Here is a 23,222-nt window from a genome sequence, read left to right as displayed (position 1 = left end):
CTCAGCAGCCCGGGGTTCGCTGGTTCGGATCCCAGGTGCAAACATGGCACTGCTTGGCAAGCCATTCTGTGGTAGGCGTCCCACATATAAAGTAGAGGAAGATGGGCACGGATGTTAGCTCAGGGCCAGCCTTCCTCAGCAAAAAGAGAAGGATTGGCAGTAGTTAGCTCAGGGCTAATCTTCCTCAAAGAAAAAAAAAAAAGAAGGTGCCTTTTTCAAGATTTGATAACTAGTAAATGGCAGAGGTGAGATTTGAAAGGTGGTAGTAGTAGCTGCTAGTATTATTTTTTTTAAAGATTTTTGTCATTAAAAGTTATTTGCTCCCAATTCCCTTCAATTTATCTTTTTTTTGGAGGGGGGGGAAGGTCATTGGTTTTATATCTGTATTAGCAATATATAGTGAAATAATTCAATCATTGAATTGGCTTCTTCCATACCTTTAAGTGTACATTTGTTGGTAAATAAACTAGTTGATGTTGATTAAATCTTCCCGAGGACTAGTTAAGAGTTTTCCTGGTGATAAGTTGGCACATAGAGAGCTAAAGGCAGCACCCATGAATGGGAGAATCATGACACCTATGAACTGGAGGATTTAGAAATTATCATTAAATCAAGGGAAAAAATATTTTTAGGAATGGAAATCTGCTCTACTTACTATACTAATTAAAAGGTGTTCCGACATAGACGTTATACCAATTCATTATCACTTATAACATGTGTGTATGCATCCTCATTAAACTGTAAAATTTCTTAATAATTGAATATAAAAATATGCACTGTGTATTCATTTGACTTCATAAGTGGCAAAAATAAAATTCTCAGTTTTACGAAGATATAGTTTGTACATATCATGTCCAAAAAACGCCCCAAGAAATAACTACCCATATATCCACATAATTACCTTTTGAATATTTTGCTTTAATTATGATACAATACAAGGAGGCCAAAAATAGGCTGGGTACGGTTTTTACATCTCAGTTATTAGTTGATATTTAATTGTATTATAAAATAAATTATGAAATCCTTGTTGACAAGCTTGATTTTTTTGTGGACCACAATGATGGCAAGTTCCCATACACACAGATCCTCAGAAATTGTCGATTTCATTGGCTGATAATACTACAATATGAGAATCAGAGTGATTTCTCTGAATACTTAAATTTTAACTAGATGATATTCCTTTGCAAAGAAACTGAATCATTGAAAGATAACAGCTCCAGAAGCAGCTGTAAGAGTCTTTTAGTCTTTAAGGAAATGAGCTGTGTTGAGAAGGGGAAACCCAGCTAGAGATACAAATATTCCTTTTATTAGGATTTTTCATTCATTTATTCATACAACATGTATTTGTTGAGCATACATTATATGTCAATTCCTGTTCTGCAACAGAAACAGGAATTGGGAGCCAGATGCATTATCAGGGTAAGTTTCACACAGAATATCAATGAATGGTTTTTGTTGAATTCAGTTAGCTTTCCAACAAGCTCATATGATATTTAAAAAGTGTATTTTTCATAGAATGTCATTCAAAGGGATTTTTGCTGCCTTTGATTTGATTGTTTTTTCTTCTAAGCAAAGCATAGGATTAAAAAAACCCACCTTACTAGCTCAGTTAATTTAGTCTATTGTTTTCATGCTGGCTCATTTCTATTTAATATTCCCAACTAAGTTATAAGTTTCATGAGGACAGAAACACTCATGAATGTGTTTTTAAGAAGAATACAGAAATGTGTATTCCTGACATGGAAGGTAGTTGGCGGACTAACCACTCTGATAGCAGACCGATTTTTACTACTCCCGGGAGAAGGTAGGTATTACTATGATCAATGGATATACTATACCTTCTGCTCATCTTTTCCTGTCATGAATTATTTACCTAATAGCCAACGCCCTTCAGAGACTGGAAGGGCTACATCGGGTGAAAGAAATATCAGTTAATTTCACATTCCTTTTAAAAGACTATTTGTACAGATTCAACGCAATCTCCACCAAAATACCAATGGCATGTTTCAGAGAACTAGAACTAGAAAAAATCCTAAAATTTCTATGGAACCACAAGAGATCCCAAATAGCCAAAGCAATCTTGAGAAAGAAGAACAAAGCTGGAGGTACCAGGCACACTGATTTCAAACTATACTAGAAAGCTATAGTAATCAAAACAGTATGGTACTGGCACAAAAACAGACACATAGATCAATGGAATAGAATAGACAGCCCAGAAGTAAACCCACACATTTATGGTCACTTAACCTATGATAAAGGAGGCAAGAATATACATGGGGAAAAGACAGTCTCTTCAATAAATGGTGCTAGGAAAACTGGAGAGCTACATGCAAAAGAATGAAACTGGACCACTATTTTATATCATATACAAAAATAAATTCAAAATAGATTAAAGATTTGAATGTAAGACTTGAAAACACAGAATTCCTAGAAGAAAACAGGCAGTCAGCTCTTTGACATTAGTCTTAGGAATATTCTTTTGGACCAGTCTCGTCAGGCAAGGGCAACAAAAGCAAAAATAAACAAATGGGATTACATCAAACTAAAAAGCTTTTCCACAGTGAAAGAAACCATCAACAAAATGAAAAGGCAACCTACTGAATGGGAGAAGATATTTGCAAATCATACATCTTATAAGAGAGTTAATATCCAAAACACATAAAGAACTTACACAACCTAATATCAAAAACGTAAACAACTCAATTAAATAATCAGCAGAGGAATTTGAATAGACATTTTTCCAAAGAAGACATACAGATGGCCCACCGGCACATGAAAAGATGCTCAGCATCACTCACCATCAGGGAAACGCAAGTCAAAACCACAATAAGATATCACCTCACACCTATCAATCAGAATGGCTATGATCATAAAGACAAAAAATATCAATTGTTGTCAAGAATGTGGAGAAAAGGGAGCCCTTGTATGTACACTGTTGGTGGAAATATAAGTTGGTGAAGTCACTAAGGAAAACAGTAGGGAGGTTCTTCAAAAAATTAAAAATAGAACTACCATATGATCCAGCAATTTCCCTCCCACGTATTTATCCAAAGAAAACAAAAACGCCAATTCAAAAAGATATATGCACCCCTATGTTCACTGGAGTGTTATTTACAATAGCCAAGATATAAGTGTCTATCTGTCTAGAGGTGAATGGATAAAGAAGATGTGGTATAGATACACAGTGAAATATTACTCAGCTACAAAAAAGAATAAAATCTTGATATTTGTAACAATACGGAGGGACCCAAAGGGTATTATGCTAAATGCAATGTCAGATAAAGACAAACACCATGTAATTTCACTTACATGTGGAATCTAAAGAACAAAGCAAATGAACAAACAAAATAAAACAGAAACAGACTCATCGATACAGGAAACAAACTGAGGCCAGATGGGGCAGGGGTTGGGGGAGCAAATGGAATTGGTGAAGGGGATTAAGAGATATAAACTTCCAGTGAGAAAATTAATGTCATAGGGATGCAATGTACAGCATAGGGATATAGTCATATAATATAGTCCATAACATTGTAATAACTTTGTATGGTGACAGATAGTAACTAACCTATCATGGTGATCACTTCGCAAGGAATCACTATAATGGACATCTGAAACTAATAGGATATTATATGTCAATTATACTTCAATACAAAAAAAGACTATTTGGTTTTGTTTTGCAATAAAAACAATGCAAAAGAAAAGGGCAATGTGCATTTCTTTAGTCCTTTATGGCTTGAATTTTATTTAATTTTTTAACCCGACTCAAATGACAAATTAGTCATGTATCAGAATAGAATATTAATTCCTACCAATGGGCATCAGGGTGTACAATGAATAAGGAATAAATAGTTCTAACAGGACAGGAGAACAACATCTTCTATATACATCAATTTTCTTATTGGGTTTGGGTATTGTTGTGGTGCCTATTGGCCAGAACTGCCATTTAGTGCTCCATAAACTAGTACTTCTTACAAACAAGACAAGGAAAAATCAAAGAAACGTCAGATACAAAAGATATCTCTCCCTTCAAAAGAAGACATTGATAAATTATATTCATAACCGTGATTACAGCAAAACGGCTACTATAGACGGCAAGTTCTGTGCTTTTAAAACATGTTATAATTGGAGAGAAATTTTGTACTTTGTCACTTCACAATAAGTCTAGACGAAATAAAAACAATTTAGTTCTTTCTGTTGTTCATCGTAGTTAAATAATTCATTTTCTCTTAAAAAACTATAATACTGGGAAGAAATAACCACCTATTAATGTACTGTTTCTTGTTCTATATGCAACTCATGAACGAAAAGATAGTGTTTTCAGAATATAGAGATCATAGTTCCAAAATAAATTACTGTTAATAAAAAAGTCATATTTATTGTTGTTTTCTCCTGGAGATCATCATACACCCTCCAAAAATAACCTGAGATTTAGACTATTCCAGACAGAAATCCCAAAGCATAAAATACTTTCCAGGAATAAAGTTATCTTAATAATGTACACATATACTATCTATATTCTACCAAAAATATATACTACTACTAATAATAAATATATGCATATATTCTACCATATTTTTATTTGTATCTCTGCAAGGCATGCTATTTTTGTGAATTATAATGCTTATTTCCAATGATCACGGTCACTTTTTATAGCAGCTATATTAAAGCAAGCAAACACAGAATTGCAAGAAAACAGAAATAAGGACTAATGAACTGAGTACTATGAAATCTTTAACATAAGACAAAATTGCTTAAATAGTACAGCAAGAAGAATATACGTGTTAACTGAGGTGTAAAAAAAAATGAAAATGCTTCTAGTGAAAAGTTCAATGGATTCTTCATGAGGAAATGGCCATAAAGTTAACATATTTAGACAAGGACTCCTAAGTGGAGGCCCTTTAAAGATATCCTGAAGTAATTCTACAGTTGTTTCCTTCCCGATCGCTACCTATTTCTGATGAACTCAATGTAAATAAACACTTGCTTTTTTAAGATCAGCTTCTTCCTCTCAGGTGATTCCTTCTGCTGTTCTCCCATCCAAGCTGTGAACCTGATCTTCTCCACAGTGAGACCAGAACAACTCCATCCATTTTCATGGGTCAGTAAAGGCCAATTGCTACAAGGTGACATCCTGAGTTAAAGAGGACGATACTTCGAAGTCAACCATATTTTTGCAAAGCCAAAGATACACAGCATAGTAGTATGACAAACCAGTATTTTCTAAAAGTCAACATTAGCTTGTTTATCCGGAGGCCTTGAGACATTGCACACGTTTAAAAATGTATTTAAAAACCTAAGATAATTATGGGAAAAAAGCATTGCAGAAAGCTGGTCTTCTCTTCCCATGAGATGCAAATACATCTAATGAAGCAGAAGCGCAGCAGTGGAATTTCGTCGTGTCCGTTACATGTTTGAATTGTGAACCGGCCATCTATGAATTCGTCTGAGAGGGAAGCTTACTGCCAGCCGGTGTCAGCAACAGAATCATTATCGGGCATTGTATAGTTGTCAAAAATAATAACAAGCATCATTGACCTTGGCCAAATTTTAACTGGTGATTAAAAAAAAAAAAACTAGAAAGTGGTATTACTGCTTTTAAGGGCTATAATGTCTTTAAAATATAACCCACAGGAAACTTGTAAAAACAAATTGTTTATTATAAATAATAAGTTGTTGATAAATTTCAAGATCATAGGAGAATTTCATAGGGCAATAAATATAAATAAAATCAGTTTTCTTTAAAAAAATATTTTGGAATATTGTAGTAAGCCACTTGTTTACCCTGTACCTCTTATATGGGGTTCCGTTATTTACAGAGATATAGTTTCTTGTAATAAAAGACAATAGAGTTAGAATGGGAAAAAAAATCCCAATACAGGTCATAGATCAGTCTTTACTAGCTATAGAATATAATTTCATCACTGTCTGGGGTGAGGAAGTCTGGTATTTTCTCCCTCCCAGAGTTAGTGCGTGTATTATGTGAAAGACCTTTGTAAATTACATTTTAATATACTACTTTAATGTTATTTATTTTATTTAAAGCAGTTGCTTATTAGCAAGTATAAATAATACCCAGATGACAACCCTAGACTGTTCATCAATATAGCCAATGTAATAAATATATTTATTAGCCCTTGGGGGGTGCACTCAAAAGAACCTTGTAAATAACTCAATAGGTGAGTTGGTTAATAGCATCTAAATAACTTAATTTCATCTTATTTTTTTATACAATAAAGACCATTTCCATTTTTATAAGTAAGATTTGTGTTCTCCTGATAGGGTAAATCATCTTAAATTTCAATACAGAGTCATAGGAACTGTGAAACCGTCAAAAATAACGTAGAAAATGAGAAAAATCTCTCTAAAACTATTTCCATTACTCCCAAACAAATCTTTACCCTTATTGTCAAAATATTGGATCCACTTTGCCTATATGTGAAATTATGAGGTTAAATCTGTTCAGAATCATTCCAACTTATTCCGTGTCAAAGACGATCACTTAATTTATTTTGTTTTACACCAGAAAATTTCAGCAATCCACAAGGACTTTAACAAAATTTTGATAATTGAGCTAAAAAAGATGTATTTGGGCCCACCTACAATTATAGTTACACATGTATAATAAATAACAAGAGCAAAGGAATAATGGTTAAAAGTTTCAATATTTTACAACTACTTCTTCAGCATCTCTTAGAATAATACATACTAATTCCCATTTTCAGAAAATATTTCCAATTAACTCGGCAATATTGAGTCTTCGATTCACATGGTTCAAAGACGCAAGAGTCAGTTATCATATAAAGCAAGCACCGCTTTTAACAGTTTAATTAAGTTGACCCTATTTTCATATTCCATCTATTAGAGAGAGAAATTGACTACTACCTTTTTAGTATCAGATCTACATTTAAAAAATTATGTAAAAAGATAACCGGAAACAACCTAAAAGCGTAAAATGGATACATAAACTATGCTATATTCACAAAAAGAAATATTACACCACAATTAAAAAGAACAATCTACTGATATATGCAAATGGAGAAATCACATGGACAAAATGTTGAGTAACATAAGACAGACAAAAGTGCATACACACTGTGTCATTCTATTTATATGAAATAGAAAACTGCTAAACCTGACCTGTAGTATAGCTATCAGTAGGCATAGATAGTCTTCTGGGGTGCTGGAAATTTCTATATCCTGATCTGTGAGATCACGATATGGATATATGCATATATACACATACGTTCATACAGCTTTATGCTTAAGAATCATGCATGTTAAATATCTCCATTAGAAAAAAAGGCTTTTAGTAAAGGGCCAGCCTGGTGGCGTAGCGGTTAAGTTCACACGTTCTGCTTCAGCGGCCCGGGGTTCGCTGGTTCGGATCCCGGGTGTGGACATGGTATTGCTTGGCAAGCCATACTGTGGTAGGCATCCCACATATAAAGTAGAGGAAGATGGGCATGGATGTTAGCTCAGGGCCAGTCTTCCTCAGCAAAAAGAGAAGGATTGGCAGCAGTTAGCTCAGGGCTAATCTTCCTCAAAAAAAAAAAAAAAAGAGCCCTTTAATCTCATAAAGAAAAAAAATCCACAGGACTAACCAATTTTTCAGAAAGGATGCTAAGCAGACATTTCAACAAAACTCATTAAGGAATTAGAGTGCCCTGGAATATAAATCAAGGATGAAATGATAAACTAGAAACTTTTAATAATGTGACTTTACAGAGACAATAATTCATGGGCAAGTTTATATTCAATTATGTACACTTTTTATTAGTCCTTTCTATATTTAACTATGAAGCTAAATCCCCCTTCTATTATGTTTCCATACCACTAAAGTTTAAAAAAAAAGAAAAATAGAATATTTGCTAGCTGGATATAAATGACTACAGGGTAGAGGAAGGAATACAAAACTGGAAGGAAGACGTGTATTCAGAGCCAACTCTCCAGGCGCTAGTGTTATTACCATGAGCAGAAAGGCCATTTTTTTCCAAGTCACCATTTTCTCCTGCATAAAATAATGGAGTTAAAGAAATAAGATTGAATGGTCACAGCTCTAAAAGCCAATGAATCAAATATCTGAGGGCTGGAAAAGTGATATTGAACCAAAGTTTCAGTGTTCATCAAGATATTTTGTTCATAATATCCAGCATTACCTGAAACTGAATTGAAATAAAATAAACAAGTTTATAAAATGCATTTTATGCCCATTGCCTTGTTTCTTTTAAGTGTTAGTCATATCAACAGAGGTTAGAAATCTAATGTTTAAAACAGTTACCAACAATTGGTCTATAATACATTCCAAGTTTCTTTCTACACAGCATGTGATGTGGACAGATTGTGAATCTTAAAGGAAAAGAAAGGTATCTAGTGGGAAACATCTACTTCAGAGCAATGAAGCACTTTGGGAAGAATTCTGAGCCTTTCCATATGAGAGCACTGCTTGGGACCTCTGGATGGTACCAGTGGCCACAGTGAAAAATCACTGCGCTTCTCCAATTCGTGCATCTCTTTGGTTTTAGTAACATATATGTTAGTAAAACAAGCTAGTGAAATATCCTGACTGATGTTTTATTGCACTATTTCCCTATAGTGCTATTCCACAGCTCTTAATACTTTAAACCACTGATGTGCAAAACATTCTCACATTAGAAACACAATCATTGGCCATATATATTATTTTTTTTCTGGTGAAAAACTGTTTATGCCAAGTGTTTCATTGGTGACTGGCTATTGCTTAACTTAGAACAATATTAAAAGTACCTCAAATATGAAAATACTTACTATATAAAAGGCCTGCATCTCCCACTACTCACCATCACCATCTAAGGCCACATTGAATATTTTTAGAACAGTTTCTTCAATTGTTTAAAAAAAAACATTTAAATCAGAGGGCTATATTTAATGTTCCTCACACTCTCAAGGTCGAGATCATTAAACATGTAGTGGAACGGATAACAGCACGGGCTAGAAGCACCATTGACACAGCTTCAAATCCCGACATTGACACTTACTAGCTCTGGAATTCTGGGAAAATTACTTAAACACTTTGAGCCTCCCAACTGTACAACAGGGATAACCGTTCCCACCTTTGATGGTTATTTGAAGGATTAAGTGAGATGAGATATATGAAGAAGTCTGCATGGGCCCTGAACCGTTGCATCAATGAGTGGTCATGTACAGCATTTTCAATACCAAGAGTCAATCACTTGAAAAAATGTTGTAGACAGGATAGATAAAAGGGTTCCATCACCACACTTGTAACCAATAAGTCAGTTTCCTAATTCCCTCCAAGGTCAAATTTTTGGAATTCTTTTTAGCAATACTGTTAGAAAAGAAAACTATTGTTGAAATACTGATGGATTGATTATAATAAATCTCTGATCTTACACAGGGTAAAAGCTCTTTAATTTCCTGGTCCAATGCAACCCTTCACCCTCCCCTTCCACTCAGTCCTTTAACCGTCAACATGCCTTCCCAGAAGGGTTTTAGAAAAACTTGACTATGCCTAGCTGTAAAGAGAAGAAGTCTACGTCAAACCCAAGGAGACTCGGTCAAGAACAATCCTTACCTAATGGGATAATATTAATGACAGTAGCTTATGGCTATTGAGTACATAGGTAGCTCCAAGTAAAACGCATGGATTAAAAAAAAAGCTGATTTTCCAGAAATGTAGGTTCATGGTCATGGCTTATAATCAATGCACAAAAACAGTTTACCAGTATTCCCTATTTTTACCAATGTACCTACATCTTACTCTTGATATTTTCCTTATAATTAGACAACATAGAAACAAAAAGATCACTTACACACACACACACCATCTTGCGAACATGCACGCACACATACATACACTTTTTCCAGCTACAGCTGAATCATTTTGCATGATGTCAGGGAGTACGTAATACAAATTGTATAAGGGCATAGAGTGCACAAAATAGATCTGCACACTTAATAATCAGTTTTCACAAACCTGCTGTAAGTTTTGGTCTGGTTGTAATTTCCAATACCTAAATGGTTCTGCCACCCAAACAGAAATCGTCCCAGGTACTCATAAGTATTAATTCCATTCATCTAGTAAACGTGGTAATGATGCTTCCAAACCAATTTACAAACCATTAAAATGTAGTGACTGGTAAACCCATTATAATTTAGCTTATTTCTGTGAAATTTAGTTTGAAGAAAACAGCTGTGCATTTGCACATCTGTAAATTACTTTTAATTGCACTTTTCTCAAGTGAGAAAGGAGAAGCTCTACCTGCAATGCAATTGTGTGTATCTGACCACACGAATGCTACTCAACACCTGTGCTTTATATATAATCTCATTTTGGGCTACATAATCTCATCTGGCTATTAATCCAGACTTTTATGTGATTGAGCTACTGCAAGTTTGATCTTGAGCAAGATTTAAGATGGAAAATGGAAACTGTAAGATGTTTGATTACTAAGTTATTTACTTATCTAAGAGGAGAGAACAAATTTCAGAGTAGACATGGTTAATTCTGAAAATGGAAAATATGTAAATACTATTAATTCATATTTAATGATTTGGGTATTGAAAATTAAAACAAATTCCAGATATGAGGTAGCCTCCCAGCTTACTTTTTATCTAAGACCTATTCGTTCAATAAATAGTGCTTCATCTTATATCAGGCAGTTTGAACTACTGACTACCAAAGTCAATTACTGCCTTCTGCTTACAAATAGCAGTTTCCAAATTCAATTTGTTGGCAAAAAAATTATGTGAATAGAAAAATGTTATCATTCCATAAATATTCTGAACTGATTATTGCTCTGTTTTATCTGCCAAAATTACAAATCATTCTTTGTTTCTATATCCTTGTTGTTTCATTTCCTGACAATCGAAACATGTTTTAGAAATAGCTAAATCACAGAGTAGGAATTTTCTATGCATCAAGCTTTTCGAATGCCAAGGCACCTGAATGTATCTGAAACTGACTGTTGGTAAAAAAAAATCTCTCCAGAGAATATTTCTGAATGGGTTCTAGGAATGGAGAGGAAAGAACATGTGATCAGGTTAGAATCCCACAGAAAAAGCCATGTTAATATACATATAATTTTCAAAAATTGCTCACTAGCAGAAAACTCACATCTAAATCATTATGCCACATGAAGAATATAATAGAAAAATTTTAAAAGGAATGCTTTTAAAAAGTAATTTGCAGATGATATCGCAACTAGAATTATAATAAATTTAATCTCACAAGTTTAATTTCAGGACAATTGCTTCTATCATTGCTTAAATATTTTGGACATGTCATATATGTTAATACATACTATTCTGAGTACAAAACAGTTTATTAACTCACAAGTAGAATACGCATGTTGGACAGTTTTTAGCAACTCAACATTTCACGCACAATTGTCTTCATTCTTTAGGAAAATACCCAGGTTTAGGGAAGAATGAAAAACTAGTTATTCTTGCTAAGGCTGAGTTAGCTTCGTTATTACGCTGATTTGGCCAAATGACTGAGCTGACCTACCCAAACTGTGATTTTTTAAAAAATCAGGATACAGAGAAGAACATTGCCTCTGCCCAGGAAACCCCAATCACGGACCCTTCAGCGAACAAGAATGAGTACGTTCTGTTGCAACTTCTCTCTCTATAAAAATTTCTGAGATTAGTGATATGGGGCTTTGAGGCAAGACTAGGGGATTTAAATATGGGACATGATTGCAAAACACCATAGATCATACAGACTGGACCCAAACCATCGCTTGGCCACCATTTTTTCAGCAGTTCTAAAGTGAAGAGTCAATGAAGGCTTCTCTCAGAACCCACTGTCGATCTTTCTAGTTGTTGCTTATGTATGAATAGCAAGCTGTAATTGGTTGCTATAAAAATATACCATGTCATTAATCTCAATCTGAATTCCTATTTTAGTTTTTCAACTGAAGTTCACAGAAAACCCATGTATTCCTCACATTCGCATAAACATTCAAAAAACACAATCACTTCTTTCAAAATCTCTGCAAATAAAAGTAGTCGATAACCACAGGAGAGAAAATTTTTTGGAAATATTTTCCAGCACCCTCCGCTACACGTGTTGATCCCTTATGTTAATGGGAGAAATGGAAAGTAAGGCACCACTTAGTCTCAATGGTATTTTTAAAGAGAGCTATCATGTCATATTTCAATAATAGCCAAGTGGAGGCAATTATAAAATTAACAAATATTAACAGTTTTTAAGCAAATGATGGCATTCCAGATTTTCCATAAATTAGTAAGTCTTTAAAACCAATAATAATCAAATATTTAGGATTATGACATAAACATGTAAATAGCCACTAACTTATGCCGAATATTCAGTGCTTTAAATTATCCAAATCATCAGATTTGATATGATCCTCTATACTGATTCATACATATAGACTATCTTTCAATAAAAAACTCAAAATTTTTGTTTATTCAGAGCAATATGGAATAAGAGTAAACATACAGCCTACTGCTATGATTTCCAGCCTAACGTTCACAAGAAGGATGTCTCAGGAGGTGGGCAGAGCCTCAGGTCAACAAACATACCTGAACACATAACCAAGAGAAAGCTCAGAGTTTTTTCAGAAAAAATTTCGGCACCAAAAATGAGGGCCCTGTGCTGATCCCAACTTTCAAAGAAGAATATACACCTAGACATAAATCGCCACTGTTGAACCGCGTAACAGGTCAGGTTGCTTGTAAAATAAATCCTACCATATTTAAAAACTGTATCAAACAGCAATATTTACTTTATGATAATTTAATAATTAAACCAATATTAAGTAAAAAACATGCAACAAGTGCAAATCAACTGTTCTTCTATATAAAAAAGACAAAATCAGAGAGCACTATTGTTTGTTTTTTATTCAATATTAGCTGTATTTAAGTCAAAGCACAACATTTCAAAAACTACTTAGTTATCTCACTTATAGTTACGTGTTGGCTGCTTGGAAATATGACGGTTGTTTATCTCACAAAAGAATTAAAATACTGTAGTTAATTCTAAGGGAAAAGTCCTATGAATGCATTGAGAACTGTAATTAATTTTTTAATGTTTAAGACTTACTGTATTAACGAAATGACAAAATAGCATTATCGGCAGTTTACATGAAAAATGTCTCCTTTTATTTTAGCATATACTTTCTCCAAAGCAACAAAGGTTGGTATCTCACGTGCTACACTTATCTACTTTAGTTACTGCAAATCTGAGCTCACCCCACATGTACTAATCTTTTATGGCAGAGGTCACTGAATTTGTGCCAAAATTCAATAATTAAGTTCTATCTAATGCAGCAATATGTTTATCTCATTGCTGGAATTTAGACCATTTAGAAGAAAGCATTTCATTTAAATGATGAAACGCTCATCAAAAATGCCCTATGGTAAACACTTCTCACATTTTAAAAACTGTGGATAAAATACTGCTGCTTTAAAACTTTCTTTTCAATACTGAATTGTAGTCGATATTTAGTTATTTAATATCTCTTTTAATTGGGGAAAAGAAAGCATTTTATGTGCCTGTTGCATAATTGAAACAAAAACCCTGTCACACTTAAAATGGTAAAGGCTCATAATCTAAATTGACAACTACAAATTAATTTCACTTTTTCTAAGGAGGGAAGAAGTTTCCACATTGTAATGGAATAGGCTGTGATATTTCCAAAAGGATGGGAAAAATGATAAATGAAGCAAATTATTCAAGTTGTTTTTCACCAATAGAATTTAACAAAAATATTAAAATATTTTTCTTTTTAAAGGTAACTATATTCTGAATATTGTTTTTAAAATGTCAACTCAATGAACAAAATGTAATCAGTGTTTGCATTAATTTTCCAAGGAAAATTAGCTAATAATTCTTCCAAAAAACCTACACTATTGTAATACTCAATTAAAATTCGTAGCTATAGCAAAAGAAAGTAAATACCTTAGCTGGCTTTTTCAGTAAAAAGTATAACTTAAATTTTTCACAATACCTAGTTTCTACCTCAACTCAAAAATATTTGTCAATAATTGTGTACCACTAAGTTTCTTCTGAACTCATAAACTCACATACTTGTACACTCCAAAAGTTCTATATTTTATGGCACTTACTTTGCTATGGCCTCTAAATTACCAAAAAAAAAAAATTCAAAACCTAAAATTTTCCGTTAAAACATTTCTCAGTATAGTTTAGAGAAATATTCTACCAGTTTCAAAGAAGTAAAATGATTGAAAAATCAAAAAATGGAAACAGAAGATAATATGTGTATGAGTTAAGATTGAAAAAATAGAATTCAAAAATAATTTTTTTAGCAAGAATTATGCTGAATTAGACAAGCTATCTTATTTTTCCTGCACCTGTTTGATGATAGTGAATTATAAAATGTTCCCGTTTTTAGCCAATTTTGAAATATCTCTCTTACACATTACTCTTTTTTTAAAAATATCAAAGATTACATTAAATGAGAATTCAACTGTGAATTCACATAGAAGTAAAGAACTTATCCAGATAAATTTCTATAAGTAGCAGATATGTATTGCCCTTTCCCAATTTATAACATCTATGTCTTTTAATGTTAACTGATGTGATCATTTCAATCACTCCATACCTCAATGCAACTAATAGTAAGGTATATACAGTATCATAATTCAGTCCACATTAATGCCCAAAAAATATTTTATATATAAGACATTATACAATACATAAGTTGATCTGAAGGAAATCAAGATGCATTTTCTAATGCAAAAATTTACTTAATTTTCACTTTTTTCTATGGTCCAAATTAGCAACATTTTACACTGTGTAATAATAAAGGGAAGATAAACAGTGCTAAAACTAAGAAAAACAGACTAAGAAAGCTCTAAACCATGTTTCTTTAACGGAAAATAAATAAATCAGATTCTCATCAAAATTTTAAAAAGAAATATGATTATTTCAAAGTAAAAAATAAAGTTTCACTTTAGATTACTACAGGCTAACATATAAGGCAAAATAGTATTCAGGATAGTGATAATACAATTTCTTAAAAAGAAAACAGAGCCACCGGGATCCAACTTTACTCCTTTTAAATACTCTATTTTTAACGACGAAAAAGATATTGCTGAAAATGGCTATATAAAATCTGAAGTTGTTAATATCTGATTACTATAGTATTTCATTGCAACTGGTGATTTTAACTCTTAAAATACTGGAGTATAAAATAACGTATCGGCTTACAAGACAAAATTCAGTTACAGTAAAATCAAAATCAACAGTTCCAAAAATCGAGTGGAAGTGCCTTTTAGCTGCAGAATTTCTTTCCTGGAAAATCATCTTTTTTCTTGCAAAACAGCAATTAAATATAATTATTTAAAGTTATTGTCATGTTTATATACCAAACATTTCTATTAAAATATTTGTTAGAAACAATATCAAGGTGCTAATAAATTTTCAAAAGTGTATAATAAATGTTACCATTTTTTTAGAATCCCAAACACCATGATATTTCAAATCCGCAAAAATCTCACTTAAAAAATGTTAAGCTTAATTCTGTGCACAACGAAACTTCTGGAAAACTCCATTACTTACTGTTCACTGAGTATTACTTACAGAGATTAACAGTTTTAAGAATTCATCTGTTATTTATCCTGAAGTGTTTTGAATAACCCTTTCGTACAGTATACTTCTCAATGAGATGACCACCCCTACTCTGGTCTGCTGAGAAAAACAAAAAAATCGGTAAATCTTCTTTAAGGCTGTTCTTGTTCTAATGTCTTTTAGGTGGCCACAAGCAGGAATTCAGAATGATAAAAGCAACAATACGAGGAAAAATTTTTTTAAATGCTTGTTTCATATTTACTGTACAAAGTCATTTTGACATGCCTGCACAACTGGTTGTGGCAGATTTCAGACATGATTTCTAATCAAAAAAAAAAAAAAAATTGCTCCAGGTTCTTTAGAGAAAGCTTGCCGCGGGAAGTTGATTTTGGCCAAGTGCCAAAATCATGTGCAAAGGGGCCTCATTAGGGATTCATGGCAGCCTTCAGCACTAACAAAAAATGTGACCCAACAGGCTAAATCAGAGACTAAAATTAAAAAGTAAGAGACAAAGACAACTTACTTAATATTCCTTCCGAAGCAACATTAAACTTTTTTTGGTAATTAAACCCTTGTTAGTCTAATGCAGTGTTCCTCTGTCCTCAAATGATTGTACAATTACTCTTTAAAACTTGTCAATTTCCCTTCTAAATACACTTTCTTTCTGTGGCAGTTTACAAAGATTTTGCTATATAATAAAACTCTATATCCACTATCATCAGTTCAATAGCAGAAAACAAAATCGTAAAAATGCAGACTACAGTATTCCCTTAAGATTTAAACAAACAAACAAAAAAATAAGCAAACAGTCGTCAGTACCTTTTAAACTTCTCCGAAAGTGAACATGCACACTTCCACTGTGACGAATCACTCTCGCTGCCCAACTTTTCCCCAAAAAAGTAGATTTGATACGTAGCCTTACCTAGATGTCTTCTGGCTTTTCTGCAGATCAAAAAGTTTCCTGCCCAAGCACACAGATATTCTTTCACAAACCATAAAGACCCTTTTATGAATCCAGCACTGTAACAGGCTGCTTTCCACACCACGTCGAGAGCCCAGTGCGTCAGCTCTCAAGATAAAATACATTGCTAATACACAATTAGTGGGAGAGGTTGTCTACTGGAGAATTTATCTTAACGAAAGAAGGAAAAAGAAGCTTTTTTTTTTTTTTTTGGAAAAAGCAGAGAGGGTGCGGTCAGATGTTAGGTTTTGCCTGAGAAAAGGGCCTTCCACTGCACTAGTACCTAAATACTAGCAGAAGCTGCCTGGGAAGAGAGCCAATGGAAGGACTTTGTTTGACCCAGCTGCCAATCTCCCCTGAAGCCGTGCGCCAGACTAAACACTCACACTATTTTAACTCAAATCAGGCTACAGCAGCTGTTTGCTTTCCGGCTCTGAGCTCTGCACCCACGATGGCCTGTGCCGTTTACCCAGCGAGCTCTGCTAGCTGCCTGGCTGGAATCTGTTCCGGGTTGGGAGTTGTCATTGGAGAGCACGTTTTAACCCTCTTCCTCGTGGTAAATGTGGACCGTTTGTTGTTCGGCATTTGGATCGGGTAAGATGGGATCATTTTATGATCTTTTTAAAGAAGATCATTTTATATCATGGAGGAGAATTGAGATTTGAAGGGAACGAGAATTCATACGTTTCTTTAAAATTCTAACCTAAACTCTTCCGATGTGTTCAAATGACTGAAATAGCCTTTGTGTGCATCAGGAACAAGGCCCCTACCACGCACCTCTAAGAACAAAGATGGTACCTATTCACCCCGACCCAGACTTCTTCGACCCTAGCAAGATGGAAAGTTGGCATCAGAGGAGCGGAGAGACTCACGTCATTCTAAGAGTCAGTACTGACTGCTTAATGCTCCCGCGAGTTCCTCCAGAAGCAACACCCAAGCACGCAAGTAATTTGTTTTCCTTGTATGAAAAAGTACCAAGTGGCCCAATTTACCTTTTCTAAATTTCTAAGCTTATTTAGCTATTAGGCTGAGTGTAAAAATTATATCCTGAACGGCAAAACATTAAAATTTGCCCATTGGTTGTCTAAATTGAAAAGCAAGCTAAAGAGAAGTCAGGGGAACTACAATTTAAGTAATAATCAAAATTTTCGAAGGTAGTGAGGAAAAGAGATCTGATAACTAAGATCTTCTTGTGCACCAGGCAGGAGCCAAACATTGCATACGTGGAGAAAATAAATCAGTCAGTCATTCAACGTGGAAAAGAGAGAGAAGTGGAGAAGAATGTGATAACATTGACTATAACCAAGCTAGTCTTACTCCTGACCAAATTTCTAATTCGGGACAACGATGGTGAGAGAAGACAGACAGTATTTTTTCTCTTAGGGATTTTAGCTTCTGTTGTTGCACTGGGATAAAAAGATGTCTCTTCATTTAGGGCAAATAGCCACTAAGACTTTTATTTTCTAATGTAACTAATTTAGTTCATACTGTAGTCAGAAGACGAGCAAAAAAAAAAAAATGTTTCTGAAATACTGTAAAAGTATGTCCAGGAATTTTTTCAGAAAGTTTTTTCTTCTTGTTTAAACAGAGAGTTTACCTTGTTTCTATTCCTGTCCCCAAATGACATGTCTGTTTTCTTATCTTAGAAACTAGAGGTCTAAATTAGAAAAATTGTAATTTTATAATAAAATGTTATTTCTTCAGATAGGAAGTGGCGAAGATGGTTACAGAGAGGTTGAACTATTGGGTTTTATGAGTGCACATAAACTGAAAGACCCAATTTATTAAAAATGCACATCAAGATAATAGTGTGGAACAGGTGATCCTTATTCTGAAAGTAATACATGTATAATCCCAAAACCGTCTCCTTGGATCTGGCTTCCTACATAGAGGATAGTTTGATGTTCAAAATTCTTATGGAATCAAATAAAATGTTGGGAAGAATGTGTTTTTTTGTGTCCTTTTCTGTCAATCCAAGAGAACAGTCAACATGTTTCTCTGAACGGTCTATTACAATCTACCCAGCAAATTATCACCCACCATCACACTACATGTACTTCTGCCGTAGCTAGAAAATGGTGCTCCTGTAGCAGCATTGGTTCATCTCAGTAATTACTTCTCTTACGCTGCATTCTGTATTCCTGTCTTCTCCTTAGACACCTGGGTGCAAAGCAGTTTGTTCACGTCCTGAGTGTTATGAGCTGAATTGTGTTTCCCTCCCCGCAAATTCATACATTGAAGTCCCAAGCCCCAGTACCTCAGAAGGTGACTGTATTTGGAGATAGGAACTTTAAAGAGGTAGTTTAGTTAAATGACGTCATTAGGGTGGACCCTAACCCAACATGACTAGTGTCCTTATAAGAGATTAAGACACAGACACACACCAAGGGAAGATCATGTGAAGACACAGAGAGGAGGTGGTCACCTGCAGCCAAGGAGAGAGGATCAGGAGAAACTAGCCCTGCCGGCACCTTGATCTTGGACTTCTAGCTGCCAGAACTGTGAGAAAATAAATTTCTGTTATTTCAGCCATCCAGTCTACGGTATTTGTTATGGCGCCTGAGCAAACTAATACAAGTCTTAGTAAAAAGGAGTGAAAAATTATCTAACTGTTCAAATACAATTTGTTTCTATATTCAGGTGTTGGATTTTGTCCAAGAGAGCATGTAATTTATGAAGGAAGTGTACGTCATTCACATTTTCCAGAAAAGAGGACAAAAAACAGGTATGCCCAAGTTTTATATAAAAGCCATACATGGTGTTAAGAATGAAGGAAAATATAACACAGTTGCTCTTCTTCCATGATACTTCTAGTTTTCACATTTTGAACAGGAATGTTGTGCTTAAGTCATTGTCTGGTGCCTAATATAATAGTATGTGCACAGTTAATATGCACAGACTTCGGAAAGAATAATGGAATAAATAGGTGCCTAGCTTTCCCTTTAGGACAATAAAAAATGGTATGTGAACTTTTGCTTTTGCGAGAGAGTTTTGATGCATGGAGAATTTCCAGTCAAGGCCTGGTACTAGATGAAAATTTCATCTTAAGAGTTGGAAACAAAAAAAAACAGTCTTTGTAAGGGGAGAGTTCCAATACTTTTACAAAGGAAAGAGACTCTAAAGGAAGAAAGAAAAGAAATGTGGATGCTTTGCAAGAAAGTCTGGATAAAGATAAACGAACTGAGACTGAAGGCAATCAAAGAGGAAACAGTCAGAGGTTAATCAGAATATCCCCACGGGAAACCATATTTGCCCAGAGAGTTGAGGGATGGACACCCCACTTACAGGAAGTTGGAAGCAACAAGATAATGATGGGAAATGGATTCGAGCAGGAGAGCAGGAATACTTTTGCTGTCGTGCCAGGCGGAATTCTAAGATGGCCTCCAAATTCCCACTCCCTGGTGTACACTTGGATAATACTTCCGCGAGAGGTTCAGCAGAATGTGCAGAACCTGTGAAGATGATGAGATAGTTGCTCTGTTGATTAGGTTATCAACCTATATGTAAGAGTCAATGAGATCTGCATTCGGAGTGAGTGGAGGGAGAAAGAAGAAGCCAATAGCAACTGAGTACACCTGACCAGAAGAGATAAGGAAAAGGTGATTGAAATTACCACTAACTAGGATACTGTTGGACCCAGCAACAATTCCCACCAGCACACGTGGATGTGAGCATTCACCCATCTTTAAATTCACCCATCCTCTCAAAAATTCTATTTAATGCTGACTTCATGTGAGGCACTGGCCTAAGTCTGTGTGAGATAAAGATTACAGGCCCTGAGCTCTTGTTTTGGATAGTCTAGTAAGCAAAGTGAAAGCCAAACAGCCAATTCTAAACAGAACACTCTGTGTTTGTTGAGCACTTCAGAATCCTGAGTTGGTAAAGTACTTATAATAAACAAGTTACTGTGAAAGGCACTTTAGTGAAAAATGGCTTTTTTTTTTTTGAGGAAGATTAGCCCTGAGCTAACACCTGCTGCCAATCCTCCTCTTTTTGCTGAAGAAGACTGGCCCTGAGCTAACATACGTGCCCATCTTCCTCTACTTTATATGTGGGACGCCTGCCACAGCGTGGCTTGACAAGGTCCGCACCTGGATCTGAACTGGCGAACCCCGGGCAGCTGAGAAGCGGGAACATGCGAACTTAACCACTGCGCCACCAAGCTGACCCCTAAAAAAAATGACATATTTTATGTCACCCTGCAGCTTCATGATGTCATTGTCGTAAAGTGCCTAAATATATCATTGCTTGTGCAAAATTATGGTTGTTAGTTTCTCTTATCTTTTTTGTAAACATTTCCCTTATTATTTCCCATGCTAGTTGAGACCAAAAAGACCATATATCTCTTGAAATGTTAACATTTAAGAATAAAATCCAAGACATAATCATTGTGCACAAAAGGCCATTATCGCTCCAAAGTAAATTGCAAATGACACTACAGAGGCTCTCACTTTAAGCAAGGTATACTAATAATAACACAGTACTGTGAACACCTGTTTCCTAATGAGAATACCCACAAAACATGGAGAAACAATTTCATATAAATGTCAAGTGTAAATTGAATGTGATCATGAAACAACTCAAATTATTATAAGGAAAATGATCTTAAGTGACTAAGTAAATATTTTCCATGAAGATCATATGCAAAGATTTAAAATAAAACATAATTTGACATACAATTGTCAAAATAGAATTTTTTTAACTTCTTACCTGAGGTAACAAATGGAAATGCACACAGACACATAGCAAACATATAAACAAACAAACAAAAATAGAGTGCATTTAAGTAATGAAAGGATGATAACCTATTTTCATTAATCAGACTAAAATTTCAAAAATGACTTCACATTCCCACTGTACTGTTTTTAAAAACCATTCTCTGCTTCATTCCATTTTCTAAATCTATAAATGTGCTTTTTTGGGGGAATCTCTGTAGGTACTTTTAGATTTTTATCAAGTATATTTTATAGTTTCAGAAGGATTAAGAACAATCTAAATATAGACAAGGAGAAATAGATAACATGAATATCTATATTTCTGTATTCTAAATTTCTATATTTATATCTATAAATGAATTGAATTAATAATTAATAACTTTTCCCCAAAGAAATCACCAGAGTCAAATGGTTTCACAAGTGATTTTTATCAAATATTTAAGGAAGAAATGATATCAATTCTCCACAATCTCTCCCAAAAACTAGAAGCAATGAATGCCACCTAACTCATTCAATGAGGTCAGAATTACTCAAATGCCAAAACTAGATACAAGAAAGGAAAATTACAGACCTGTAATCTCTCATGAACATAACCAAAAAAACCTCAGTAAAATAATTAAAAGTCAAATTCAACAATGTATAAAAAGAATAATACACTATGACCAACTGGTGTTTATTCCATGTATGCAAGGCTAGTTCAACATTTGAAAACTCAATCAGTGTAACGCAGCATATCAACAGACCAAAGAAGGAAAATCATATGATTATATTAATTGACATGGAAGACAGGATTTGACAAAATGCAAGACTCAGTCATGATAAAAATACTCAGCAAACTAGGAATAGAGGGGAACTTCTCCACAGTGACAAAGAACATCTACAGCTAACGTACTCAACGATGAGGCACTAGAAGCTTTCCCCCAAAGATCAAGAACAACGCAAAGATGTTTCCTGTCACCACTTCTGTTCACTATCACACAGGATGTCCTAGCTAGTGCCATAAGACAAGAAATGGAAATAAAAATGGAAATATTGGAAAACAATAAGTAAAACTGTCTCTATTCACAGAGGATAGAATTGTCTATATACAAAAATCTCGAATAATTAAAAAAAAGTGAAGCCACTGTAGCAAGTTTTCAGGATACAAGGTTAACATTCCAAAGCCAATTGCCAGTTAGAATATAAGTAAGCTCTGGGGTTCTAATGCATAGTATTGTGATTATAGTTAATAGTACTGTATTGTACACATGAAAATTGCGAAGAGGGGAGATCTTAAACATTCTCCCCACAAACAAGAAATGGTAATTATGTGATATGATGGAGGTGTTAGCTAACACTACAGTGGTCATCACATTGCGATACATAAGTGTATCAAATCAACACTTTGTACACCTTAAATTTACACAGTTATATGTAAATTATATCTCAATAAACCTGGTAAAAAAATACACTAAAATTTTGTTAAAAAGTTAATTGCTTTCTTCTTTAACAGCAATAAAAAATTAGAATTTGAAATTTTGAAAACATCACTTTTAGTCGTATCCAAAAACAAAATACTTAGGTATATATCTAAGAAAATTTGTACAATACATATATGTGGAAAACTATAAACTGCTGATGAACAAAATAAAAGACAATCTAATTACATGCATGTTTTTGCTGTGTCAGCAGAGAGAGCCTAGGACACAATGACTCCAGTACACATGAGGACATCCAGCACCCAGCTCTTAGTGTCTGTTACTGGTCTCCAATAAAAGGAACTAGAACTCCTTGGGGAAATGCCTGATTCTAGGTCTTGGCAGGAAATACGCAAAATGGGCCTGGAGCATCTTATAGTGCCAAAATGTAAGGAAGTGCCAAAAAATAAAAAGCAAACAATGATGAAGATATATCAAAGGGAGACAGGAGACAACTGGAAGAGGTTCTAACGGCTAAAGTCGGAAGAATTTGAACAACAAAATAAAGAAAGTAGTATTGGATTATAACCCAA

The 23,222-nt window shown here is 34.4% G+C and overlaps 1 protein-coding gene across 24 annotated transcripts in view; it reads right to left on the bottom strand.

Moving 5' to 3' along the window:
* The window catches only part of LOC139079894 (uncharacterized), a 613,636-nt gene that overhangs the window by 292,933 nt on the left and 297,481 nt on the right, over positions 1-23,222 (bottom strand). For 6 of the 24 annotated variants that reach the window (XR_011533891.1, XR_011533892.1, XR_011533895.1 and 3 more), the window contains exon 1: positions 16,479-17,009. The exons of 11 other annotated variants lie outside the window; for them this stretch is intronic. Coding sequence is in view for 4 of the 13 variants with exons in the window: in XM_070597550.1 (XP_070453651.1) it covers positions 16,479-16,642 (164 nt within the window). In the remaining 9 variants the exon portion in view is untranslated. Of the gene's footprint in view, positions 1-4,984; positions 5,132-15,568; positions 15,698-16,375; positions 17,028-23,222 lie in introns of those variants that run through there. 7 more of the 24 variants (XM_070597548.1, XM_070597546.1, XR_011533907.1 and 4 more) reach the window with 5 other exon arrangements.

The sequence above is a fragment of the Equus przewalskii genome, chromosome 27 (assembly GCF_037783145.1).
Source record: "Equus przewalskii isolate Varuska chromosome 27, EquPr2, whole genome shotgun sequence".
Lineage (NCBI taxonomy): Eukaryota > Metazoa > Chordata > Mammalia > Perissodactyla > Equidae > Equus > Equus przewalskii.
This window is presented reverse-complemented; position numbering and strand designations above follow the sequence as displayed.